At 43.0% G+C, this 27,513-nt stretch overlaps 1 protein-coding gene across 1 annotated transcript in view; it reads left to right on the top strand.

Moving 5' to 3' along the window:
* The window catches only part of sgcz (sarcoglycan zeta), a 615,676-nt gene that overhangs the window by 428,791 nt on the left and 159,372 nt on the right, over nucleotides 1-27,513 (top strand). The window contains exon 3 of the mRNA XM_078531663.1: nucleotides 4,407-4,494. Within this exon, the coding sequence (XP_078387789.1) occupies nucleotides 4,407-4,494 (88 nt within the window). The remainder of the gene's footprint in view (nucleotides 1-4,406; nucleotides 4,495-27,513) is intronic.

Here is a 27,513-nt window from a genome sequence, read left to right as displayed (position 1 = left end):
ATTCACAAGATGTGGGCTTCGCTGGCTGGGCAAGCATTTATTGTCCATCCCTAGTTGCCCTTGAGAAGGTGGTGGCGAGCAGTCTTCTTGAACTACTGCAGTCCATGTGGTATAGGTACACCCACAGTGCTGTTAGGAAGGGAGTTCCAGTATTTTGACACAGCAACAGTGAAGGCACGCTGATATATTTCCAAGTCAGGATGGTGAGTGACTTGGAGGGCAACTTCCAGGTGGTGGTATTCCCATCTATCTGCTGCCCTTGTCCTTCTAGATGGTAGTGGTCGTGGGTTTGGAAGGTGCTGTCGAAGGAGCCTTGGTGAATTCCTGCAGTGCATCTTTAGATGGTACACACTGCTGCCGTTGTGCGTTGATGGTAGAGGGAGTGAATGTTTGTGGATGTGGTGCCAATCAAGCAGACTGCTTTGCCCTGGACAGTGTCCAGCTTCTTCAGTGTTGTGGGAGCTGCACTCATCCAGCCAAGTGGGGAGTATTTCATCACATTTCTGACTTGTGTAGATGGTGGACAGGCTTTGGAGAATCAGGAGGGAGGTTATTGTTGCACTATTCCTAGCCTCTGACCTGCTCTTGTATCCACAGTATTTATATGGCTAGTCCAGTTCAGTTTATGGTCAATGGTAACCTCCAGGATGTTGATAGTGGGGGATTCAGTGATGGTAATGCCATTGAACATCAAGGGGCGATGGTTGGATTCTCTCTTGTAGGAGATAATCATTGCCTGACACTTGTGTGGTGTGAATGTTACTTGCCACTTGCCAGCCCAAGCCTGGATATTGTCCAGGTCTTGCTGCATTTGGACATGGACTGCTTCAGTATCTGAGGGGTTGCAAATGGTGCTGAACCATGTGCAATCATCAGCGAACGTCCCACTTCTGACCTTATGATGGAAGGAAGCTCATTGATGAAGCAGCTGAAGATGGTTGGGCCGAGGACACAACCCTGAGGAACTCCTGTGGTGATTCCTGGAACTGAGATGACTGACCTCCAACAACCACAACCATCTTCCTTTGTGCTAGGTATGACTTCAATCAGTGGAGAATTTTCCCCCTGATTCTCATTGACTCCAGTTTTGCTAGGGCTCCTTAATGCCAAGGGCAGTCATTCTCACCTTACCTCGGGAGTTCAGCTCTTTTGTCCATATTTGAACCATGGCTGTAATGAGGTCAGCAGCTGAATGATCCTGGCGGAACCCAAACTGGGCATCAGTGAGCAGATTATTGCTAAGCAAGTGCCGCTTGATAGCGTTGTTGATGACCCCTTCCATTACTTCACTGATGATGGAGAGGAGACTGATGAGGCGGTAATTGGCCTGGTTGGATTTGTCCTGCTTTTTGTGTAGAGGACATACCTGGGCAATTTTCCACATTGCCAGGCAGATGCCAGTGTTGTAGCTGTACTGAAACAGCTTGGCTAGGGGTGAGGCAAGTTTTGGAGCACAAGTCTTCAGTTCTATTGCTGGAATATTGTCAGGGCTCATAGCCTTTGCAGTATCCAGTGCCTTCAGTCGTTTCTTGAGTGGAGTGAACCGAATTGACTGAAGACCGGCATCTATGATGCTGGCGACCTCCGGAGAAGGCCGAAATGGATCATCATATGGATATATCGATCTTTAGGACCTACAAATCAAGTATTCTCTTTTCCAAATTCCAAATACCAACATCATATCTTAAAATAAAGGGTAAGTCATTCAGGTGCAATGGATGCATCCACACAAGTATTGGTAGGAATGACCACCACACAGTCCTTGTTGAGACGAAGTCCCATCTTCATATTGAGGATACCCTCCATCGTGTTGTGTGGCACTACCACTGGGCTAATTGGGATAGATTTCTATCTTTGTAGGTCCTAAAGATCCATTTGTCCATATGATGGGATAGATTTCAAACAGACCTAGCAACTGAAGACTGGGCAACTATGAGGCGCTGTGGGCCATCAGCAGCAGCGGAACTGCACTCAACCACAATCCGTCACCTCATGGCCCGGCATGTCCCCCACTCCACCATTACCACCAAGCTAGGGGATCAAACCTGGTTCAATGAAGGATGCAGGAGGGAATGCCAGGAGCAGCACCAGGCATACCTAAAAATGAGGTGTCAATCTGATGATGATACAGCGTAGGATTACTTACATGACAACCGGCTTAAGCGAGTGATAGACAGAGCTAAGCCATTCCACAACTAACAGATCAAATCTAAGCTCTGCAGTCCTGCCACATCCAATCGTCAATGATGGTGGACAATTAAAAAACCCACTGGAGGAGGGTGCTCTACAAATATCCCCATCCTCAATGATGGGAGAGCCCAGCACATCAGCGCAAAAGAGTCCCCAGAATCACAGATGCCAGTCTTCAGCCAACCTAATTGACTCCACAATATATCAAGAAATGGCTGAAGGCACTGGATACTGCAAAGGCTATGGGCCCTGACAATATTCCAGCAATAGTACTGAAGACTTTTGCTCAGAGCTTGCAGTGCCCCTAGCCAAGCCGCTCCAGTACAGCTACAACAGTGGCATCTACCCAGCCATGAGGAGAATTGCCCAGGTATGTCCCATACGCAAAAAGCAGGACTAATCCAACCCGGCCAATTTCCACCCCATCAGTCTACTCTCGATTATCAGTAAAATGATGGAAGTGGTTATTAACACTGCTATAGAGCAGCACTTGCTTAGCAATAAGCTGCTCATGGACACAAAGTTTGGGTTCTGCCAGGGCCACTCAGCTCCTGACCTCATTACAGCCTTGGTTCAAACATGGACTATAGAGCTGAACTGCCAAGGTGAGGTGAGAGTGGCTGCGCTTGACAATAAGACAGCATTTGACTGAATGTGGCATCAAGGAGCCCTAGCAAAACCAAAGCCAATGCGAATCAGGAGGAAAACTATTCACTGGTTGGAGTCATACCACAAAGCACAAAGGAAGTTGGTTGTGGTTGTTGGAGGTCAGTCACCTCAGTTCCAGGACATCACTGCAAGAGTTATCGAAGGTAGTATCCTAGGCCAAACCATCTTCAGCTTCATCAATGATCTTCCTTCCATCATAAGGTCAGAAGTGGGGATGTTCGCTGTCGATTGCACAACATCCTGCACAATTCACAACTCCTCAGATACTGAAGCAGTCCGTATCCAAATGCAACAAGATCTGAACAATATTCAGGCTTGGGCTGAGAATGGCAAGTAATATTCGTACCACACAAGCACCTTGCAATGACAATCTCCAACAAGCGAGAACCTAACCATTGCCCCTTGACCTTCAATGGCATTACCATTGCTGAATCCCCCACTATCAATGCTCTGGGATGAGAAACCATTGATGAGAAACTGAATTGGACTAGCCATATAAGTACTGTGGCTACAAAAGCAGGTCAGAGGTTAGGAATCCTGTGGCGAGTAACTCACCTGCTGACTCCCCAAAGCCTGTCCCCCATCCACAAGGCACAAGTCAGAAGTGTGATGGAATACTCTCCACTTGCCTGGATAAGTGCAGCTCCAACAACACTCAAGAAGCTGCACACCATCCAGGACAAAGCAGCTTGTTTGATGGGCACCCCATCCACAATCCTTCACTCCCTCAACCACAGATGCACAGTAGCAGCAGTGTGTACCATCTATAAGGTGCACTAGCAGAACTCACCAAGCCTCCTTAGACAGCACCTTCCAAACCCACAACCGCTAACATCTTGGAGGACAAGGACAGCAGATGCATGGGAACACGACTAGCTGGAAGTTCCCCTCCAAGCCATTTGATTTGGAAATATATTGCCGTTCCTTCACTGTCGCAGGGTCAAAACCTTGGAAGTCCCTGCCTAACAGCACTGTGGGTGTACCTATACCACATAGGCTGCAGTGATTCAAGAAGGTGGCTCACCACCACCTTCTCAAGGGCATTTAGGAATGGGAAATAACTGCTGGCCTAGCCAATGACGCTCACCTTCCATGAATGAATTTTTAAAAAATCAGGTCCTAAACATAGTTCAGGAAATATCTCATTTTTATTTTGATCACTAATTAGTAGCCACAGAAAGAAAATGATGTCCATGAGGGGAATAACTGAACAAGGATGCAAAAGCTTTGATAAAAAACTTTAAATAGATTTCTATAAAAGATTAATACAGTGTACAATTGATAATTCAGTCATTTCTAATACTAAGAATGTGAATTATCTAGAAGTTTAAAGCATGCAATACAAATAGGACTGCAATAACACGATCAAGTGAAAATTTAGTGCTTACAAAATTATGATACTAGATGATTTGAACTAAATGACTTTGAATTACAAGGAGGAGACTATAAAGCCTTTCTGGTAATTTTATGCTGCATTCTTCAAACTCACCTCAGTATCATTTTTATCCTTCCCACCCCATTTTTTCTCTCTTGTCATTATTTCTCAGGACAGCCCACTGATGTTGCAGTCTGACAGAAATGTAACCGTGAATGCTCGCAATAACCTCGGACAGATTACTGGGCAACTGACAGTTGGTGAGTTTGCTACTCTCTGATTACGTATTTTGGTCAGAATCACTTTATCACTTTATTTAGCTATTTGGATGATATGCTTTTGTATCAAGTGGTTGCAGATTAATCCCAGCGTGGTCTCTCAAATCTTATCACATTTATATTAAGCATGTCCATAGCAATACTGACTTAACATTTCTTTTTTTAAATAACAAACTAGTTTCACCTCCTTTTAACTTAAGAAATATCAGCTTTTGATTCTCTCCTTTCGAAGATGCTTACTACTAGACTTTGTTTCAAACAATTCGTAACATTTAATTAAAAGATACCTTTTTATCAGACTGAATCATCAATGTAATAGTTCTCACGACATGTTTATCCACTAGATTTATAATATGAAGGCCATTTTATATTCTAATGTACTCTTGGTACAGTGAAATTAACTGCAATGCCTAACACTTAAGTAAAAATTCAATAGTAAATCAAAATTTCACATTGTGCACGTTATTGCAGATTCCTAGTGAGTCAATTCATTTTTAAAAGGCTGTAATCTTCGGATGGTTTATATTTAAGTGAGTAAAACTTTCTTCTTTGTTCAGTTCAATTCTAGTGTTAAACAGGCTGAAACTAATGTCAGAATATTGCTGAATTATGGAAGGAGGCCTGTGAAGGAATTAAGTGGTTTGCACACAGTTAGATACATTTTCTGAAGAGTTTTTGTGAACATTAATGTGTATACAGTAGACTCTGAGAAATGGGCAATACTTCTTATTAAAATGACATGCCAACAACTCCAATTACGGAATAAACTTGATCCCTCAGTAGCTCAGTTAATCAGATGAACTTGTAGCTGAGTCATCCAAAGCAGAAGGTTCCAGTCTAATTCTTGGCCTGTGTGAGCCAACTGACCTTAGCAGGTGACAGTCGAAGTGCTCCAATTGTGTTCCTTGGTTAAGGAGAGGAAAATCAGCCTGAGTACTGACAGGTGATCACTGTCTAGAATATGTGTATGTGTGGACGTCAAGGGAGATAGGGTGTGGCTCAGATGTGGTTTCCTTCCCCTAACCATAAAAACAACAACCCATGAACGAACTAAACATTTTGGGCTTTAATTTTCAATTTTATGTTGTCCCAGGAAGTGCACCAGTGAACAGTTCCTAAAACTGTTTTGGTAGTTTACTTTTCCATGCAATTGCCAGTTATTCTCTCACTAATTAACCACATTATGTATTTCAAATCAAATGGCAGACATTTTTAAATTACCACTTCGATATGTGCCAATCCTTCAAGGCCAGATGAAATATTGTAATTGCATCAAGTGGAAGTTCAAGGTTTATTCAGATACCAGTGTTTAATTTGAGACAATTAGAGATATAACAGTTCAATTCAAGTTTGTTTCGTTCTTTAGAAGTCGAGAAGTACCGAGAATGGTCAGGGACTAATCACAATGCACGATTTAGTGCTGAGTCCAATGAGTTGGGAAGATCCCAGGCTCAGTGCTTAATCTACACTGAATCCACAGGGAGGTGTTGGGAGCATTTCAATCAACTTTAGCGCTCATAAAGTAAGGAGCAATGAATAATGAGCCCTTCATTAGTTATCAACCCCTGTGTGCTTAGACTTTGGGTGAGGGCAGGATCTTGTGTCACATAGCTCACCAGCATTTACTGTCTAGGTTAATAAAGAGTAGCCATTTGAGCATCTATACTCCAGCATGAGTTACCTGGCGAGGAGAAAGAGGGAGCAAGAGCGAAGGGGCAAAGCCTTATGACATTTGTGTGGATAGCCCCTGAAAAAGAGCATGGGGATTGCGATGTGTGATTAACTTGTGGGCATTGATTGAAATGCAGGCAGCATACCAACCTCAGTGGTGCCTGCTCATTAGAATGATCCTTACATGCAGCCAGCACTAATTGCACTGCTCAGTGGCTGCATGCATCAGCAGGGGACCCAAAATTGTAACTCCCCAACACCACGTAAAGCTAGCCTGCACTGCTTAAAGCTCAACTGAATGTCTTGAAGAGACTTAATTGTGGCTGGAGCAGGTGCTGGCAGTCACGCAGGAAGGGAATCTGACCTGGCAAACAGTAGCGAATGGCACAACAGGGGAGAGACTGAGCTCCAAGGTTTCTGGAACCTGCACCTTGGTGGGGAAGGTAGAGATGAGGAGAGATATCCTGTACCTGCAGGAGGAGTCTGGGTCCTCTAGATATCCAGTCAAAAGGGACTGGGAACAGGTAGCAATGGAGGTCAATTCCAGGAGTCAAGCCCTGAGGACCTGGATGCAGAACCACAAGAGGTGACCTCGTGCGAGTGGCCAAGGTCAGTGAATGCATCTTCAAATGCCATAGCCTATCTACTGCACCATTAGCCTCAGCTACTGCTCTATTCACAACAGCCGCATCACTTGCCTACCACAATCCCTATGAATTAGGACTCATACCTGACATTCATTGCTTCACCTCACCCTTACAAGCTTAACAATGCTGTGAGCCTTACACCCACATCTCACTGCCTGCACATGCTGCTAGCTATTCAACCATGATAGCCACATCACCCGAAAAGATTGCACAACACTCACTGACACATTTCCCTTTCTCTTGCAAAATGAGGTGGTGTACAATCAGAGATAGCAGAAGCTAAGCAGAGCAGGACAGGTGTGCTTGTATGTCCTAACCCTCATGGAAGAGACAATACTGGTCAGTATTGGAATGGTTGAGGCCTTGGCTAGCTACGGGGATGAAACCATCGAAGATGATGGTATCCTGATACCTAACCCTTCTTCTCACATCCCATTGCCCTTTATCCTACAGAGTCTTTTGTTCCGTGTCCATATGTAACAAGACCTGGACAACACTTAGGCTTGGGCTGATAAGTGGCAAGTGACATTTGTGCCACATATGTGCGAGGCAATGACCATCTCCAGCAAGAGAGTACCTAAGCATCTCCCCTTGACATTCAATGGCATTACCATCACTAAATCCCCCATTATCAACATCCTTGAGGTTACCATTGACCATAAACTGAACACAGAGCTCAACACCATCCAGGACAAGGCAGCCCACTCGACCAGCACCACAGCCATCTCCTGAAACGTTCACTCCCTGCACCACTGGCACACATTGGCAGTAATTGAATAAAATACACTAGTGATGGCAAGGCGGGTGATGTATTGTTGCTGCAGCATGTGGGATCTTCTGGACACCAAGATGATCCAGGGCAAACATATCTGTAGTAAGTGTTTGCAACTCGGGAAACTTTGGATCGGAGTTGAGGAGCTAGAATCCGAGCTGCAGACATTGCGCTACATCAGGGAGCGGGAAAGTTACCTGGACACTTGGCTCCAGGAGGCAGTCACACACCCCTAGGTAATTCCAATTTGGTTTGTTATCAGGGACAGGAGGGTGTGACTGCAGGTGAGGCAGGTATGGGGATCCAGGAGGTAGCGTTCAAAGAGCCTCGGCCCCTGCAACTGTCCAACAGTTACAGTTCTTGCAAGCTGAGTGGACGGGAGTGGGGACTGCAGGGAGGATGAACGAACTGACCATGGCACCATGGTACACGGAGCCATTCAAGTGGGAGGAGGAAATAGGAACGTAGTAGTGGTAGGGGATAAAAAGTCAGGGTCGTCCAACATGGGTTCATTTATTAAGATTGCCTTCAGCTTTTCAAAGGCTGCTTGGCATTCTGCCGATCAGACCACTTCTGCCTGTTTTCTTAACAAATTGGTTAGAGATACAGCTATTGTGCTGAAGTTAGGCACAAACTTCCAAAAAACCCACATATTCCCAAAGTCCTCATAATTTCTCATTTGGTTTTAGGAATGGGAAATTCTATTAGGGCATTCACTTTTGCTGTTCTTGGCAACACCTGCCCTTGTCCAACAATGTGACCTAAGTAAGTTACCCTTGCCTTTGCAAATTCGCTTTTGTCAAGATTTATGACTAAGCCAGCTAACTGAAATTGCTTAAACAGGTCTTATAAGTTCTTTACATGTTCTTCCCATGTGTTACTATAAATTACAACATTGTCTAAATAAACCACATAGTTAGGTACTTCACCTATGACTCTTTTCATAAGTCTCTGGAATGTAGAAACACAAACGGCATGACAAGACATTGATACAATCCACTTAGTGTAACAAAGGCAGATATTTCTTTAGCCTTTGATGTTAATGGCACTTTCCAATACCCCTTCAATAGGGCAATTTTAGAAAGAAATGAGGCACTGCCCACCCTATCGATGCAATCCTCTGACCGAGGAATTGGGTACGAATCTGTCTTTGTTCATTCACTTTCCTATAGCCTATACAAAATTGGGTGGATCCATCCGGCTTAGGTGAGCTCCAGCTCCTTTGGCTGGGCTGGATCAATTTATTTTCCGGCATATATTTGATCTCTGTTTCTAACTGAGACCGTTTTTCTGGGCTCATTTGATACAGATGTTGTTTTATTGGCACTGAGTCTGCTACGTCCTCATCTCGTTTAGTTAATGTTAATGTTTAGTTAATGTAGTATATCCAGGTGTATCCCTACAAATTTCCTTATACTTCCTAAGTAACCTTATTAAATCTTCCCATGGCCCTTCTACTAAATACAAGAACACAATGTCTAACTGTCCCATTATTTTCGTATTGGCTAGTCGAATTGTAGGTGGTTCGCTTTGTGCACTGTCTACTTCTTCTTCCACCTGATTTTTACTGTCTTTGTCATCCTCCACTACTCCTACTGCTGGGACACTTGCTCTTTCTGATCATCTCCTCTGCGATGATACTGCTTCAACATAATTGTGTGACATAACTGTTTTCTTCTTCTTACGCTCAAGAGTATCTATCAGATAAGTCACTGTACTAACTCTCCTAACTATCTTGTAGGGGCCACTGAATTTCACTTTCAGGGGTTCACTCTGCAGAAGTAACAATACCAATACTTCATCACCTGCTTGGAATGTTTTACTTGTAGCATGTTTGTCTGTACATTCTTTCATTTTGGCTTGGGAAATTTTTAAATGGTCTCGTGCTACTTTACACGCTCCTGTAAGTCTTTCTAGAAACATGGACACGTAATCTAACAAGGAGGATTCGTCTTTCAGCTTCAGGAACTTTTCTTTAATCAATTTTAATGGGCCTCTTATTTCATGACCATAAATCAATTCAAATGGACTTAATCCAGTAGATTCACTGGGAGAATCTCTGGTAGCAAATAGTAAGAAATCTCATCCTTTGTCCCAATCCTTTGGGTATTCATGGCAATAGGTCTTAACCATGGTTTTGAGAGTCTAATAATATCTCTCTAAAGCTCCCTAAGTCTGTGATTAGCAGTCGACTTTAGTTGTCTGATACCGAAGCTGCTGATTATATCCTGAAAAATTTTAGTCATGAAGTTAAAACCTTGGTTAAATTGTATTTTAATTGGTAGGCCATAACGAATGAAAGACTGAGTTAACTTTACCACTACCACCTTCGCTGCAATTGTCCTTAAAGGAATAGTTTCTGGAAATTGGGTGGTAATATCCATTATTGTAAGGATATATTGATGTCCTGCTTTCGTTTTGAGTAATGGTCCTACACAATCTACTAACATATGACTGAATGGTTCTTCAAATGTGGTATGGGTATTAAAGGTGCTGGTTTGATTACATGTTGAGTTTACCTATTACCTGACATGCATGACATGTTTTACAAAATTGTACTACGTCCTTATGAAATCTTGGCTAGGTTAAATGCCTGTTTATTGATGCTTGGGTTTTCCATATTCCTACATGTCCTGCCATAGGGATTTCATGGGCTGCTCGCAATATCTCCTTATGATATTTGGGTGGTACTACTATCTGATGAACAACCATCTATTCCTCATCCACAGGTCTGTGAGGCTGTCTCCACTTACTCATCAGAACTCCGTTTTTAAGGTAATATCACTCCGGAACTCCTTCAGCCTCATCTTCAGTGTGAGCCGACTAACTTGTTTCTGAGCCTCAATTAATGAAGACCTGCCAAACACTTCCTTTGAATTATCCTCATCCTTAAAGAAAGTTTTGGCTACTCTAACATCTGCTCGTGGTATTACTTTGACCTCTGGTGATGGACTTTGTTTAGCCATTGCACTGGTCACCACACATGATGGAAAAATACCAGGAACTTGTTCTTGTAACTGCTCCGTCTCTTTAGCCTCTCTCGGACTTTCTGTAATTATGGGCGAAGCTATAACCTTCACTCCTGCCAAATCATTCCCCAGGAGTAAATCAACTCCATCCACGGATAATTTCTTAATTACTCCGACAACCACTGACCCAAACAATAAATTGCATTCCAATTGCACTTTGTACAATGGAACTGGGATATACTCTCCACTTATCCTGTTTACCAATATTTTAGCTTTCATTGAACTCTTTGGAGGGAAAACTAGGTCCTTCTCCAGCAAAAGAGTTTGAGTAGCTCCTGTGTCCCTTAATATAGTTATGGGTTTAGCTGCATCACTTAATGAAAAAAGGATTATCTTTCCTTTAGACAAAAGCTCTTTATATCTCTCATCTACCTTATTCACTTCACCTGCATTCACAGCAGTGTTTACCTCCAGGTCCTTATTTGTAGTTAAAGCTATAATTTGATCCTTGGCATTTTCTCTTTTAGTTCACTTTTTGGTCTTACTCTTATGAACCCGAATAAGTCCCGTTGGCTTCCCACACAACTTCCAGCATTCTGAACGAATGTGCCCCACTTTATTATAGTGGAAACACTTAGGTCTTCGAGTTTCACCTCCACCCACAGTACCTTCCTTCCAGATCTGGGGAGGAGATCTCAAGGTACTCCCAGCTATCCATTCTTTACTCTGTCTACTTGTCTTCCTTCACTCTCTCACTTTCTATCCTTTTCAAATTTATGGGGGTGACAGGAAAAAGGTTTAGTTTTATGGATCAGCTCATAATCATCTGCCATTACTGTTGCCTGTCTAGCAGTTACAACCCTTTGGTCTTCCACATGGATTCTTATTACAGAAGGTTGGGAGTTTTTAAATTCTTCTAAGAGAATGGACTCTCTGAGAACTTCAACTCCTAATGCCCGTATCCACCTGTCAAAAATATTTTACTTAAGCCTTTCAAATTCAATGTAAGTTTGTCCAGGCTTTTTCCTTAAATTTCAAAACTTTTGTCTGTATGCTTCAGGGACCAACCCATACGCACTCAAAATGGCCTTTTTCACCACATCATAATCCCTATAAACCTCCTCTGACAGTGAAGCATAAATTTCCTGTGCTCTACCTGTCAATTTGCTCTGCATAGGCAACGCCCACTTTGCCTTTGGCTAATTCATCTGTTCAGCTATCTTCTCAAATGAAATAAAAAATGCTTCAACATCCCTTTCCTTAAATTTTGAAAGAGCTCGTACAAATTTAAACATCTCCCTACTGGGCTCTGGTCTGGAAATAAGCCCTGCCTCACCTCCTAGTGTCTCTTTTTTAACAGCCAGCATGTTAAGCTGGTATTCCCTTTTGTTATCCTTCTCTCTTACCTGGAATTATGCCTGTTCCCTTTGGAATGCCCTTTCTCTTTCCTTTTCTTTTCCTGCTGCCTCAAGCTCACTTTTTTTTAATTTCATTTGCTTGTTCAAGGTCAAGCTTCTTCATTTCTAACTGAAGTCTCATTACCTCCAGCTGCAACTCACTAGTGTCAGGTATCATTGCCAACTTTAAATGCTGTGCCATACTTTTGATTACCTCCACCTTCCTAGCTTTGGCAGGCAATCCTACTCTTAATTTACTTGCCAATTCAATTAACCTGGCTTTTGGGATCCCTTGTAAAATTGTCAGGGACATCTCTTCCACTAGCAGGCAGTTTTTAGCAGTTTCCATAGCCATCTTATTTTTGATAATACAAACCTGGTATTTCCTTTTAGATTTTATTACTTACTAAATCTACACCCAAATCATTATTGTCTTTTTTTACAAAATATCCCAGGTTTGAGCCCCCAAACTTTGTCACGACTCACTGGGGATAGTGTTCTCTAATATCAAGCCCTACTGTACCCTGAGCCGCGACAAATGTGAAAAGTTTGATCAAACCACCAGATTGCCCCAATTCTACATAACTGTTTAATTTAGGTTAACAGAATACGAGCACCAGGTTTATAATCTTAATAAGTAAATAACTGTTTATTGAACAAATTGTCGTTAACTAGTGGTAAAAGAAAGAAATGCAAACTGCTAACTTCTAAATCTGTAACTTAAACTCTACCCCTTCTTAAACCCCTATACACAAACACATAAGACACACAAAACATGGATTTTAAGGGTGAGATAAAACATCTCAACAGCACCAATCTGGATTATAGAATTTGATGGGTTGATTTTGATTGATGTCTTCCAAATTCCTTGCAGTTTGTTGTTAATGACACAAGGTGGTCTCCCGGCCCTTTCAGTCTGTGGTTCACTGGTTGAAAAACTTTCTTTTCAATGCCTCCACTGGTGATTTTTTCCCTTTCCCTCTTGACAGGGGTTTTCAGAGAAAGCAGGCTACAGAGATGTGAGGGATAGTCAGCTGGCTATTATGGCAGAATTGCTGGAATCTTACAAACACAGGAGAGAGAGAGGTTTCAGGTCTTCCCTCTTTGTAGGCTAGGAGCTGTTCTGCCTGTACTGTTACCACACAAAACCCTGGTCACTTGGTCAGGAGCCAATTAGAATGCTGTCATCAGGCAGTTTTCCCCTAGTCCAGAACTCTTTTCCAGCACCATCCTGTTCCTTTATGGCACCCTCTGTTCCAGGATGGCAACATTGTAGATATTCCTCATCCTGCTCCAGTGAACATGTCTTTCAACTGCAGCCATGGTAGTTCTTAAACCCACAGTCTAATTTTTAAGTCACAGTCCAAGAAAAATAGAAAATAGGTTCTTTACAAAATAGGGACGTCTTGCTAAAACTATACAAGGCACTAGTTAGACCACACCTAGAATATTGTGAACAGTTTTGGTCCCCTTATCTAAGGAAAGATATACTGGCATTGGAGGCAGTCCAGAGAAGCTTCACCAGGTTGATCCTGGGCATGGAGGGATTTTCTTATGAGGAGTGGTTGAGTAGGTTGGGCCTGTAGTCATTGGAGTTTAGAAGAAACATTTAAGAATCTTAGGGGGCTTGACAGGGTAGATGCTGAGAGGTTGTTTCCCCTTGTGAGAGAGTCTAAAACCAGAGAGCACAATCTCAGAGTAAGGGGTCACTTATTTAAGACAGAGATGAGGAAGAATTTCTTCTCTCAGAGGTTAGTGAATTTGTGGAATTCTTTACTGCAGAGGGCTATAGGGGTTGGGTCATTAAGTATATTCAAGGCTAAGATAGACAGATTTTTAATCAGTAAGGGAATCAAGAGTTATGGGGGAAAAGTTAGGAAAGTGGAGTTGAGGATTATCAGATCAGACATGATCTCACTGAATGGTGGAGCAGACTTGATGGGCTGAATGGCTTATTTCTACAGCTACGTCTTATGGTCTTATTATCTGCACTGCAGCAACACACTAAGGCTCCTTCACCAGCACCTTCCAAACCTGAGATGTCTATCACCTACAAGGACAAGGGCAGCGGATGCATGGGAAATCAACCACCTGCAGGTTCACATCCAAGCTACACACCATCCTGACTTGGAATTATATCATCGTTCCTTCACTATCGCTGGGTCAAAGTCCTGGACCTCCTATCAGCACTGTGTGTGTATATACACCACATGGACTGCAACGGTTCAAGAAAGCAGCTCAAAACCACCTTCTGAAGGGCATTTAGGGATGGGCAATAAATTCTGGCATAGCCAGTGACATCCAAGAAAGAATGAGAAAAACAGTATGGAAGTGCTGAAAAACTCCATATACATTTGTGTCTCCAACCCTAACGTAACATCTGAAAGTTCATTTTGCAAATGGCATTGCAGCAAAAGTAGCAGTCACCCAATGTCTGAGTTTGACATGGAAACTCGGACTTCTGTCAGACAAGGTCAGTTGTTGCCATGCAAGTACAAACACAGATTGGCCTCATGCAGGTTCAGCCTGCTGGCGTTGTGGCTGTGGATTGCAGTATTCAAGAGTTTTGCAGAATATCCTATCAGTCCAGCAATCGGCCCTCCAGCAGATTACCAGGATTGCTTGCTGAGGCGCCACCCCCACTGACCCACAGGGAGTTACAGTGGCTTCATGGAACACTAACCTGCTGTCCTCTATCAGGATGTCAGCATTTACCCTTCCACCCATATCACTCTGCCAGTGACCTTGGTGGTGAATGTCAGCCAGTGGTTGATTGATGTTGACCATATTGAGATGGTGCAGTTGGGCCTTCTAGGCTCAGAGCTGCTCGAGGTCATCATCCAAGGCCATCTGCAGTCTCCTACACTGAAAGGCAGCAATCTTCCACCAGGCATGCTGCAACTACTGGGCTGGCACTGCATTGGCGCACTAGGCCAGACAAAGGCACACAGAACACAGGCACTAAGTATATCTCGCAAGGGTGATTAATTTATGTTTGCAATATGGCATGATTACATTTATAGGTTTGAAATGTTTATTTTGTGGTGGCTTTTTTTTTGCATTGTGGCCGGGTGAATATTCAGTGAGAGAGGAAAAGTAAGGTGTTGGTCCGTTGGTGAATGGGGTTTTGGCATTGTGTTTATTGGTATCGCAGTTGAATTAGCTATTCGCAGACAGCCCGAGCAGAAAGAGACCCTTTCTAGGTATCCTGCTCCCTTCGATTTCCTCTTCTTCCTCCTCCTCCTCCAATTTCAGTTCCTCAGCTGCTTGTCATATAGCTGGTGGCAAGGCTGTCCCTACGTGATACCGAGTTTGTGCAGCAGACCACCATGAGTCTCACCAAGTACTGCAGTGCTCCTCCAGTGTGATCCAGACAGCACAAATGTTGTTTCAGCATGACGGTGATTGGCTCCATCACATTTCATTTGGCATGACTGTTGCATTGGTGTACATGGGTTATGCACATAAGTCATGAGCCATGTTCTGAGCAGGTAACACTTGTTGACAAGTATCTACCCTTTGGAATGCCATGATGGCTCAAATGCAGCTGGTATAATGAGCTGCCGCAGAATTAAGGCATCATAACTAGTGCTATGACACCAGGTATTAACCTGCATGATCCACAGCCTGTGGTTGCACACCAGCTGAATATTGAGGGAGATTTCCTTCATTGTTCTTAGCTTCCTTTGTTGATGGCCAATAAGTGGCTAATGTGGAGTTCTTGTGGTTCATTAGGTAGTGCCCCAGCATCTGAGCCAGAAGCTTCAGTTTCAAGTCCCAGTCCATGATTTGTTGGCCATGAAAGAAGTGTTCATAATGTGGTTCAACAGGTTGATAATCAGCTTGATAATCCTTCCAACACTTACCCACTATTTCCCAAAGGGACTAAAAGTGTGTGAAGAAATAAAATAAAGTGGCTAATGAGCCAGAACCAGAACCTTTATCACTGAATTTATAGCAATCCAAAACTCCTTCATAATACAAAAACTCTCTTTACATCATCTACAACTATAGCATTTACTTTCTGTGCAGTGAGCAACATGAAAAATGAAGAGGATCTCTAAGGCAAAATGGAAAAGTCAAAAGGAGGAGGGAAAAGAGCAGTGGCAAGAAAGGAAAATGATCCTTATTGGACAGGTAGCACCAGCAAAAGATACAAAATGGCAGAGGGAAATAACAAAAGAGACAGCCATCACTCATCACAGGGAGAGGAAAAGGGAACATCAATCATCACAGATAGAGGGACAAAGTAACAACATTGAGGCAGTCATCCATCATCACAGACACAAGATAACAATACTGAGAGACATAGTCATCCATCAGCACAGATAGCAGGGTAATTTTAACTTTCTCCAATAGTGCAAATGGGTGATAGCAGATCAGCCGCCAATTATACACCTCCTGATTTTCATTCCATAATAGTAAAGATTGGATAGTGCTGGCCTGCCAGTGCAAACTGGCTTCAGGGAATAATCCCTGCACTGGACCAAATAGGCCTTGGGTCCAATCAAAATTGGGTCATAGGCCTCATTTCAATTAGACCATGGGTTGTGGGTGCCTACCATGTGTCTCTAGGTAATCTGTGGGCCATAGTGCAAATCAATTTCAAGCCACTGCAACATTAACAAGCGCCCGCAGGTAGGTCCTAGGCGGGAGAAATTAATGGCAGAATCTGAGCAGGGACCCGTGATGATCTTTGGGACTGCTGTGGAGCTAGGAGAAGCACTCCTGCTTCACCAGCCTCCACATTTAGGAAAGAATATTTTAATATACAATTCTTAATGGCGGCAACTTCCAACAAGCCCTTTAAAAATTATTGGTTTGATCGCTTCTTGACCTGGTTATCCTGAACACAGCTGGCTTGGTACAAACATACAAACATACGAATTAGGAGCTGGAGTAGGCCATTCAGCCCCTCGATCCTGCTCTGTCATTCAATAAACTCATGGCTGATCTGATTGTGGCCTCAAATCCACATTCCATCTACCCCCGATAGCCTTTTTCTCCCTTGTTAGCCAAGAATCTATCTACCTCTGCCTTAAAAATATTCATTGACCCCCACCTCCACTGTGCTCTGGGGAATAGAGTTGCAAAGATTCATGACTCCCTGAGAGAAAAAAACTTCTTCTCATCTCTGTCTTAAATGGGAGACCCATTATTTTTAAACTGTGTCCCTTGGTTCTAGTCTCTCCCATGAGGGGAAACATCCTTTCAGCATCCACCCTGTCAAGTTCCCTCAGGATCTTATATATTTCAATACGATCACCTCTCAATCTTCTAAACTCCAATGGATACAGGCCCAGCCTGTCCAACTTTCCTCAAAAGATAACCCCCCCCATCCCAGGTATCAGTTGAGTGAACCTTCTCTGAACTGCTTCTGACATATTTTTTTCCTTTCTTAACTAAGGAGACCAAAGCTGTACACAGAGACCGCACTAGATGTGGTCTCACATCTTCCCTACATTTATATCCCGCTCCCCTTGCAATAAACAACAACATTCCAGTTGCCTTCCGAAACATTTACTGTACCTGCATACTAACTTTTCCTGATTCATACACCAGGACACCCAGATTCCCCTGTACCGCAGAGTTCTGCAATCTCTTCCTATTTAACGAACATGCTGCTTTTCTATTCTTCCTGCCAAAATGTTCAAGTTCACATTTTTCCACATTATACTCCACCTGCCAACCTACCTAATTTCGGAAGGGGCTGTAAAACAGATGTAAGACCCCCTTATTAACATACATTAGGAGTCTAATGCTTGTCTTAGGTAGCTGACATGGTGGCTGAAAAATCACCCAACCGAATCTGAGGTCGGATGGATTGCAGGCGTTTCTGGAATGTGGCAAAAAAGCCCTGTGAAATTGATCCTTTTTGCATGTTAGTCACTCCAGAAAACAGGTGCAAGGAGGCCCAATTTCCAGGCCATTAACTTAAATGGAATCAAAAAAACAGGAGAGTTATATAGGAGTGCCCAATCCAACATTTGACAATATCACTGAAAGCTAAAATTAATCCCAAGGTAACAATAATAAGAAAAACAACCATTCTTCATCAATGATTAAAAGGAAACAACAGCAAAAGAAATACCACCCATTATCACAGAGGGATTGACAAAAGAAAAATGCAGTTAATTGCCTAGAAAGTAAATGTTAAAGTTAAGGAAAATATAATATTTTGAGCAGAAGAGTAGAAAGAAGCCAGTTTTAGTTTTCAATTTTGTGTTTTGTTCGACTTTTGGGTTTCTATAGGATATGTAATAAAGATTCTAGGAAGCAGGATTAATTCTAACCTCAGGCAAATTATGTTATGATTATGTTAATCACCTCCCAATAGGAAAAAGTAATTGAAAAAAAGCAGACATCCTAGGAAGTAATTGCATAGGCTTCTATTGTCTCAGGGAAATCTTGGGGCAAGGTCAATTGAGGGTTTGAAAATGAATCATACATATTGCGGATCTGTCAGAATTTCATCGGACAACTGAACAAATAAGTAATGCCTGTTCTGCCAGGCAGTGCCTTCTAGGAAAGATCAGAGGTAAAGCTGGAAGAACTGAGCTTCCAAACTGAGTCTGTGTCTTGTTTTCGATTTTGGTTATGGGCTAAAGCAAAGCCTCTTGTTTCTGTAGAGCAGATTTTCACATGTGCTAAACTCCACTTATCCATATCTTGTATTATTACAGTGACCACACTTCAAAAATATTTTATTAGCTGTAAAATGCTAAGGGACATCCCAAGATCATAAAAGGTATGACATAAATTCAAGTTCTTTCTTTTAGTTTTTAAAAAAAATACAGCACCGTTTAGTTCAGAGAAATCTCCACTTTATAAACTTCAACAAAATAGTCATCTGAACTGAGCCCTGTTGGGTCATCCCACTTTGATCATTATGGCCCAATGAAACATTTCCAAGTTAGTTTTGCAGGATTTGCACTTAATTAATCAACATCCTTAAGTACAGGGTATTAAAATGCTAACAGGACTGGATAATGTGAATCCAAGCATGCCATTTATTTTGATCTATGAGAGCAGAGCTAAAGGGCCTGTGAATAAAATTAACAAGCTACATACAAGACATTGATTAACTTTTCTGCCACAAAGCAGCGCATAACAGAATAGACCTTTAGCAGTTTCTTATTTTTCCTCATCCATGCATAACAGCGCATGAAACAATCCATTTCTACCACTGCTTTACATCCAGCATTTCCTGCTCTGAGTTGTTTCCATAACAACATCGCTCTTGACATGCATAATTCATTAGCCTGATTTACAACTGCCTAGAAGAAAATCCAGCCAAATGCAATTGCGAAGGTTAACTCCCATCTAACATGAGTACCCACCAGATGTCAATCCCATGTTCACAGGTTGGACCTCTGGTATGCTGCTAGTTGGGACTACAATGGGGCCAGGTGGGGACACATAATGCCCATTGGACACAAGCATCCAGGTGGATGTCAACCAAGTATTCAGAGATCAGAAATCTAGGGCTGGAACAGAGGCAGGCAGGTGACGAAAATAGCAGCGCTTGTCCGCATGTTGGCTTTCTGTCGCCATTACCGCCATCAGCAAGTTTCTTCAGTGGGGGGGCAGAGGCCAGCCCCAAGTAGATGTCTGATTCCCAAATGATTCCAGTAAGGTAGTTAAAGAGCTCGTTGAGAGCTCATAGAGGGCCATGTTGAGATTTGGCGGAGGTGCAGGCTACATGCTGCATCACGGGCAAAGTAGGTGCATGGAGGTGGCAACACAGCAAGGAGCCCGTTAAGAAATAAAGTGGGTATGCAAAAGGGAGAACAGCTCAAAGGGGAATGCGGCCATTAGCACATGGGTGCCATCAGGTGTGTGCAGGTTGTGGGGAGAGCGTCCTGTACATGTTTGGGAATTGCAGACGACTATCACCCCCCCTGGCATTGCAGGGGCTTAAAAAGGGAATAGGCATCAAGACACAATTGGGAAGCCACCTGAGTGCAAGGAAGACAGCAACTGGTAATGGGAGCATGACTGTCAGATTTGAGGTCCAGTGGCGATGAGGCACAACAGTGGGAGAGGCAGAGCCCCGAGCATCAGGAAGGCAAGAGAGGCCATTCCCTCAGCATAAGCCCTACTACGGAACATAGAATTATCTGGACATGTCAGAGAAGCAATGCCACTGAAAACTGTGCCTATCCAAACAGACATTCACAGAGATGTGTGCCCTCATGGTGGAAGACGTCGCACTTCACAGCACTGCTCGGTTTGCCCTGCTAGCAGCTGTCAGAGTCACTGTGGTCTTGAACCTCTCTGCCTCTGCCTCTGGCTCCTTCCAAGGATCAGCTGCAGGTCTTGGTGGCTTCCTCACAAATGCTGACACCATTATAACTCACAGATTATTGATGCCCTGTATGTGAGAGCTGGACAGTACCTTCATTTCCAGACAGATGGGACCTCACAGGCACAGAGGACATTGGCTTTTGCCTCTATTACTGGATTGTTCAGCTGCAGAACATCATCAGTTGCACCCATGTAGCCATTAAAGCAGCACAGAATGAATGTCCAGTGAGATTTAGCAACAGATAGGGCTTCCACTCCCTCAATGTTCTGCCCTGCAGCCACGACATGAGTTTTCTGCATGTGTGCATTCACTTTCCTAGCTGCTGGAATTAGCACATTCCAGGGCCTCTGAGTTAGTGACCTTGTCCTGCCAAGGATACATCTGAGACAGTGAAGGTAGAAACTGTTCAACCTTTTCTCCAGGTCTCACCACTGCCAAGGAGTGCACTGATGGTGCAGGCCTGGTAGACTTGCAGTTTGGTGTTCTCAGTCAGGTTGTTGTTGTTCTACACTCTCTTACCCAGCTTGGATATAACAGCTGCAGCTTTTGCGATGCATGTGTTGATTTCAGCATCAAGTGACAATTGCTGGTGATTGTGGAGCCTAAATATGTGAAGCTATCAACAGCTTCCAGAGTCACATTGTCAATGCTGATAGATGGCAGTATGGCAACATCCTACACCATGACATTTGTCTTCCTCATGCTGATGATCAAACTAGACTCTTTACAGGCATAAGAGAGGCTGTCCATTTATCACGGAAAATGTTTCTTGGTATAGAATGCTAGTGTGGCATCGTTAGTGTGGAACAACTCTCTGAGGACTTGACGCACCCTTGTCTTGGATCTCAGGTGAGCAAAGCTGTCAGTTCCGTATGTAAGTACACCTGTGGTTGATCTAAAGGCACATGACAGCAGCAAGGAGAGCAATATGCCAAAGAGTGTCAGCGCCAAAACACAATCCTGTTTGACCTCCTGTGGTTTGCAAAATGTTCCAATGTTACCTCATCATAGCTGACCTTACTCATCATGTTGCCATGGAAAGAGGAGATCATATTGAGCACCTTCAGTGGGCTGCAAGTTTTCTCCAGGAGCTTAAACAGACTGCTCAATGGTCGAATGCCTTAGTGAGATCGTGAAGCCAGTATATAGTGGTCTCCTTTATTTACGCCATTTCTCTTGCAGCTGCCAGACTGAGAAGGCCATGTCAATTGTAGGTCTTCCAGTTCTGAAACCACATTAGAATTCATGGTAGATGTGCTCAGTCAAGATCTTCAGTCTGACAAGGGCAACACAGGCAAACACCTATCCCATGATGCTCAGCAGGGAGATGCCTTGATAGTTGTTGCAATTTCTGTGGTTGTCCTTGTTCTTGTACAGGGTCAGAATCTTTGCATCGTGCATATCCTGAGGCATTGTCTCCTCCCTCCAGAAGAGACAAGGAAGCTTGTGCAGATGCTGCAGGAGGGCCGGTTTCCCATGATTGCAGAGTTCAAGTGGTACAGCATCAACACCTAAGGCTTTGCATATGACAGGTGAGCCAATAGCTTTGCTAAGCTCCTGCCCTGTGGGTTCAATATCCAGCTCTGCCAGACAGGCTTTCTATGGTGTTTAGAGCTTCCTCAGTGACAGTGTTCTCCTTAGAGTACAGTGCAAAGTAGTTTTCCACCTATCTCTCCAATTGTTTATTTCAGTCTGTAATGACCTCTCTATCCATGCTAATATGTTACCCCAATGCTATAACCCCTTATCTTGCAGATTAATCTATTGTTTAGCACCTTATTGAATACCTTTTGGAAATTCAAATACGACATCTATTGGTTCACCTTTATCTACCCTACTAGTTACATCCTCAAAACACTCTAATAAATTTGAGAAACATGATCCTTTTGTGAAACCATGTTGACTTTGTTTGATAGTACTAAGTGCATTGTTGAGACTTTCTTAATAATAGATTTAAGCACTTTCCCGATGACTAATGTCAGTCTAACTGGCCTATAGTTCCCTGTTTTCTCTCTCCTTCCTTTCTTGAGTAGCAGTGTTACATTAGTTAACTTCCAGTTTGCTGGGTCCATTCCAAAATCTTGGGAATTTTGGAAAATCATAACCAATGCATCCAGTATCTCTGCAGCTATCTCTTTTAGAACCCTAGAATGCAAGCCATCAGGTTCTTAGGATTTGTTATATTTTCATCCCTTAAGCATCTCCAATACTTTTTCTCTGCTGATGTAAATTAGCATAATTTCATCTATCACATCCCCTCGGCTCCCCTCTATTTCTGGAATGAAACTTGTGCCTTCCACTGTGAAGTGAGGCACAAAAATATTTGCTCAATGTCTCTGACACTTCCTTATTCCCCATGATAATTTCTCCTGTCTCTGTTTCTGAGGAACCAACATTTACTTTAGCTACTGTCTTCCTTTATATATACTTATAAAAACTCTTACAATCCGTTTTTATATTTCAGGCCAGTTTATTCTCATATTGCACTTTTTCCTTTTTTATCAATTTTTTGGTGGTCCTTTGCTTGTCTCTAAAACACCCCTAATTCTCAGATTTACTACTATGCCTTGCAAGATTATAAGCCTCTTCTCTTATCTAGTATTATCCTTAACCTCCTTAATAAGCCATGGATGGATCTTTCTTACTGAGTTATTGTTATTTTTTAATGGAATATGTTTTTGTTGAAAATTTTGAATTGTTTCTTTAATTGTTTATTGTTTATTTACTTTTGGTCAATTTACCCAATCAACCATTGCCTTATACCTTTGTAAATGGCTTTATGTAAGTTGAAGATTCTTATTTGGGGCTTGTATTTGTTACTTTCAAGCTTAATATGAAATTCAGTTATATTAAGATCACTATTTCTCATTAGATCCTTTTACTATGAGATTACTAATTATCCCTGGCTCATTACAAAGTACTAGATCCAAAATAGCATTTTTTCTAGTTGGTTCAACAACATATTGCTCCAGGGAATCATCGCAAAAGCATTCTACAAACTTCCATTGAAGACACAGGCGGGAATAGATCCACTCTGACTGCCAATGAATGATTTGTCCAGAGGTTTCACTGCCTGCTGTAGGTTGAATAGCTTGAGGCCTCTCATGCCATTGTACACACGTTGCCAGGATAAATACGTTCAGTGAACTTTTTCCTGTGCTGCGCCCTGTTCCTCCTGACCCGACTCTGTTTGCTGATGATCTCAACCACATCCATCCATGCATGCATGGTTGGGAGGTTAGCCTGCCACCCTTTGGAAAGAGGACCTCCCCCCTATCCCTCACTGCCTCAAGGCAGACCTCAAAGCAAGGGACAGCCCTGCTCTGGATTCCAACCCTCTTGCTTTCCTGCTCCTTGAGTAATCCTGCAATTGAACTAGTGCATGGTCTGTTTAAATCCAGCCTGCACTCTTTCAGCTGTAGCTCTGAAGGAGGGTCATACGGACTCGAAATGTCAACTCTGTTTCTCTCGCCACAGGTGTTGTCAGATCTGCTGAGTTTTTCTAGCATTTTCTGTGTTGGTTTCTGCACTTTTTCAGTCCCCCTCCATTCATATCCCCATGGCTGCCCATTGGCCACCAACCTGCCCTCCAGCCAATTAGCAGGCCACGGTAAGAAAATCACTGCCTGTGATTGCTTCCCCCTGCCAAGAACAGGATTAGAACACAGAAAGAGTCCTGACATCATTTCCTGACCCCGGAAGGAAAATCAGGCTCTTTGTCCCTGCCCAAGTAGCAGCTCAATCATTTCACACTTTCATAAAAACAGATGGAGAAAAGAAAGGCTTTGTATTTATATGAGAACTTTCACAACCTCAGGACATCTGAAAGCAGTTTACAGCCAATTATATGCTTCTGAAGCATAATGACTGTTGTAATGTAGGGAAAAGCAGCAACCATTTTGAACATAATAGGTTCCACTAAAAGTAATGAGATAAATGACCAGATAAATTGCTTTTGTGATTTTGATTGAGGGATAAATGTTGGCCAGGATACTGGGAGAACACCCCAGCTCTTATTTTAATAGTGCTATGGCATTATTTATGTTCACCTTAGAGGAATGATGGGAACTTGGTTTAATGTCTCATTCAAAGGACAGCATCTCCAACCTTGCAGCATTCCTTCAGCACTGCACTGAGCAAAGTCAAACACCTAATAAATTCCAGTTAGAAATAGGATTGAGATTTCTAAGGATCAAAATCTCAAGGGAGGGATTTTCAAATGCCCATTGGAACATTATGGTTCCTTAGCTGATGAAGCAGAGAAATACCAAACCAATCGAGGATGAATAATTATTAGAATTCCTGAAATGTGATAATGTTTCCATGGGAGGACATCGATGTAATATATGTTAAAATGTTACTATTAAGCCAAATTTATTGTTAAAGGAGCTAAATATTCAAGGCTATAGAGGTAGTACATGTGGATTAATTTTCAGACACGTGAACAGCAAAATTTGGCTTCATAACTCCAGTGATTTTGACACTGTGGGTGCTTGTTTAGCACCAAAAAAGCGTCCATGCCACTTCAGCTCACTTCCACTGTGACCTGCATTGAATGCCATCTTGGTAAGGGCATGAGCTTTACAAGCATGCACTGGAACAAGACAGAGTAGGCAAACCATGATGTCATTTAACATCAGCTAGAGCATTGAGCTCCAAAAAAGCAAAATGAGGGAGTCTCTCCCAACAGTGACATCTGTTAAACAGGGAGTATCTCTCCAACAGGGTCCCTGTTACAGAGGGAGTCCCTTGACAAAGGGAAGTCTCGCTGCAGCAGGGACGCCTGTTAAAGAGGGAACCTATCCCCAACAAAGACCCTGTTCTAGAGGGAGTCTCTCTCCAGCAGGGATGCCTTTTAAAGAGGGAGACTCTTTCCAACATAGACTCTTGTTAAAGAGGGAGCCTCTCTCCAACAGGGACATCTATTAAAGAGGGAGTCTCTCTCCAACAGGGACATCTGTTAAAGAGGGAGTCTCTCTCCGACATAGACCCTGTTATAGAGGGAGTCTCTCTCCAACATAGACCCTGTTAAAGAGGGAGTCTCTCTCAGCACAGACCCTGTTAAAGAAGGAGTTTCTCTCCAGCAGGGGAGCCTGTTAAAGAGGGACCCTGGTCAAATCAGTGTATCATGCTGATTGCCATAATGATTTGTCTATTCTGCTCACTTCTGGTGAATGTTAATGTGTGCCCAAATGCCTTTTCCTAGATGGCACCTAGCGCACTTTGGCCATTTTTGAACTCTAAGGGCACTTATAGCACCTAAAAAACAGGCAACATTGAGTCCAATTTCTTGTTCATCATCTTTTCTTAATATATTTAGAAAAACAGTTAGGCCTTGCAAGATTTTTCATGTTCCCTTTTTGCACCTCCCTTTGCTGTAATTCCTTTGCTGTAGGTCTCTCAGGCTGCTGGATTCCCACATGTGAATGCGTTCCTTCATTTCTACGTAAGCCCTTTTGTTTAGTTAGGCAGCCTCTCTTACCTCAGTTGTTGTCCATGGTTGCTCAACTACACAATTGGAGCCTTTGCCTTTTAGGGGTATGCACTGATTTTGTATCGTACCAAATACTATTTTGAATACTTCCCGTTGTTTGCCTGTAAGTTTACCCATTAAAAGTTTAGCCCAATTTATTTGGATCAGTTCAGTTCATATCTCTTCAAAGTTTGGTTAAGCAAAATTTGAAATGGTGTATGGTGATTCTCGCTTCTCCCTCTCAATCATAGGCCTGAGTTTTCGCTTCCAGGTTGGGAGCTCAGAGTCGGGATAATCCCCAGGGAAAAGTGTCCCAGATGGTTTGATTTTCATTCCAGGGTGGGATGAGGTGAATTGGAAGTTGGGTCCGCCGATCCAGAAATGGTTTGGAGACAACATAGGGGCTGTCGTGTGCGGAGGAGGCTGGGGCAAAAAAGGCCTGCCTTGGTTAAAGAATCAATTACACCTGTGAGGAGGGATGATATACTAAATGAAGCATCAAATGGGGCCATATGGGTTGAGCTCAGAAATAGAAAAGGGCAGCCATATTGCTAGCAGTGTACTACAGACCCCCAAATAGTGGAAGGGAGTTAGAAGAGCAAATATGTAGACAGATTTCTGAGTGCATAAACAATAGGGCAGTAACTGTTGGGGACTTCAACTACCCTAATGTCAATTGGGATATTAACAGTGTGAAGGGCACAGAGGGCACACAATTCTTGAACTGGATTCAAGAGAACTTTTTCAGCCAGCAAGTAACAAATCTAACACAAGGGGGCGAATTCTAGATTTAGTCTTAGGAAATGAAGCTGGGGAAGTGGATGAAGTGGCAGTGGGGGACCATTTTGGAGATGGTGACCGTAATATAGTTAGATTTAGCATCATTATGGAAAAGGACAAAGATAGAACAGAAATAAAAGTTCTAAACTGGGGGAAGACAAATTTTACAAAGCCGAAAGATGAACTGGTGAAAGTGAACTGGTTACAGCTACTAGAAAGGAAAACAGTGTCAAATGAGTGTGAGGCATTCGAAAGCGAGATTCTATGAGCACAGTGTAAATATATCCCCACAAAGAAAAAGGGTGGTACTGCCGAATCTAGAGCCCCCTGGCTATCCAGAAGCATACATTGCCTCCTCTGCCCTTGCCCTCTTGAGGCCACTTGCACAGATCAAAATGTACCTTCACACACACCCTAGCATACTTTCCTTCCTCAATCGAGCTCTAGCCTTGTAAACACTGAAAAGCCACCCCCACCTTACAGCTGGTCTGGTGGGTAGAGACCTGTCCGTGAGCCCCCCTAAAAATGATGAAGTGCTGCCTGCGAAGCCCGGCACTGATGACCACGAGTGCTGCCCAAAGCAAGGTAGGAAAACAAACCTTGAACTCCTGAGCGAAGTGCAGCTCAACAGGTACACGTTGCTTATGTACAGTTGTGAAACGCAGATGATCCAGTGGGGGGGGGATGATTCCGGTGAGCAGAGCTTTGGAGAAATGCTAATATAACGCCCTTATTCAAAAAGGGGGGAGGCAGAAAGTAGGAAACTATAGACCAGTTAGTTTAACGTCTGTTGTTGGGAAATTGTTGGAATCCATTATTAAGGAAGTAGTAATGGGGCATTTGGAAAGTAAAAATGCAATCCATCAGGGTCAGCATGGTTTTATGAAGAGTAAATCGTGTTTGACTAATTTGCTAGAGTTCTTTGAAGATGTGACAAGCTAAGTGGATAACGGGGATCCTGTAGATGTAGTTTATCTGGACTTC

Source organism: Cetorhinus maximus, chromosome 1 (assembly GCF_964194155.1).
Source record: "Cetorhinus maximus chromosome 1, sCetMax3.hap1.1, whole genome shotgun sequence".
Classification (NCBI taxonomy): Eukaryota; Metazoa; Chordata; class Chondrichthyes; order Lamniformes; family Cetorhinidae; genus Cetorhinus; species Cetorhinus maximus.
This window is presented reverse-complemented; position numbering and strand designations above follow the sequence as displayed.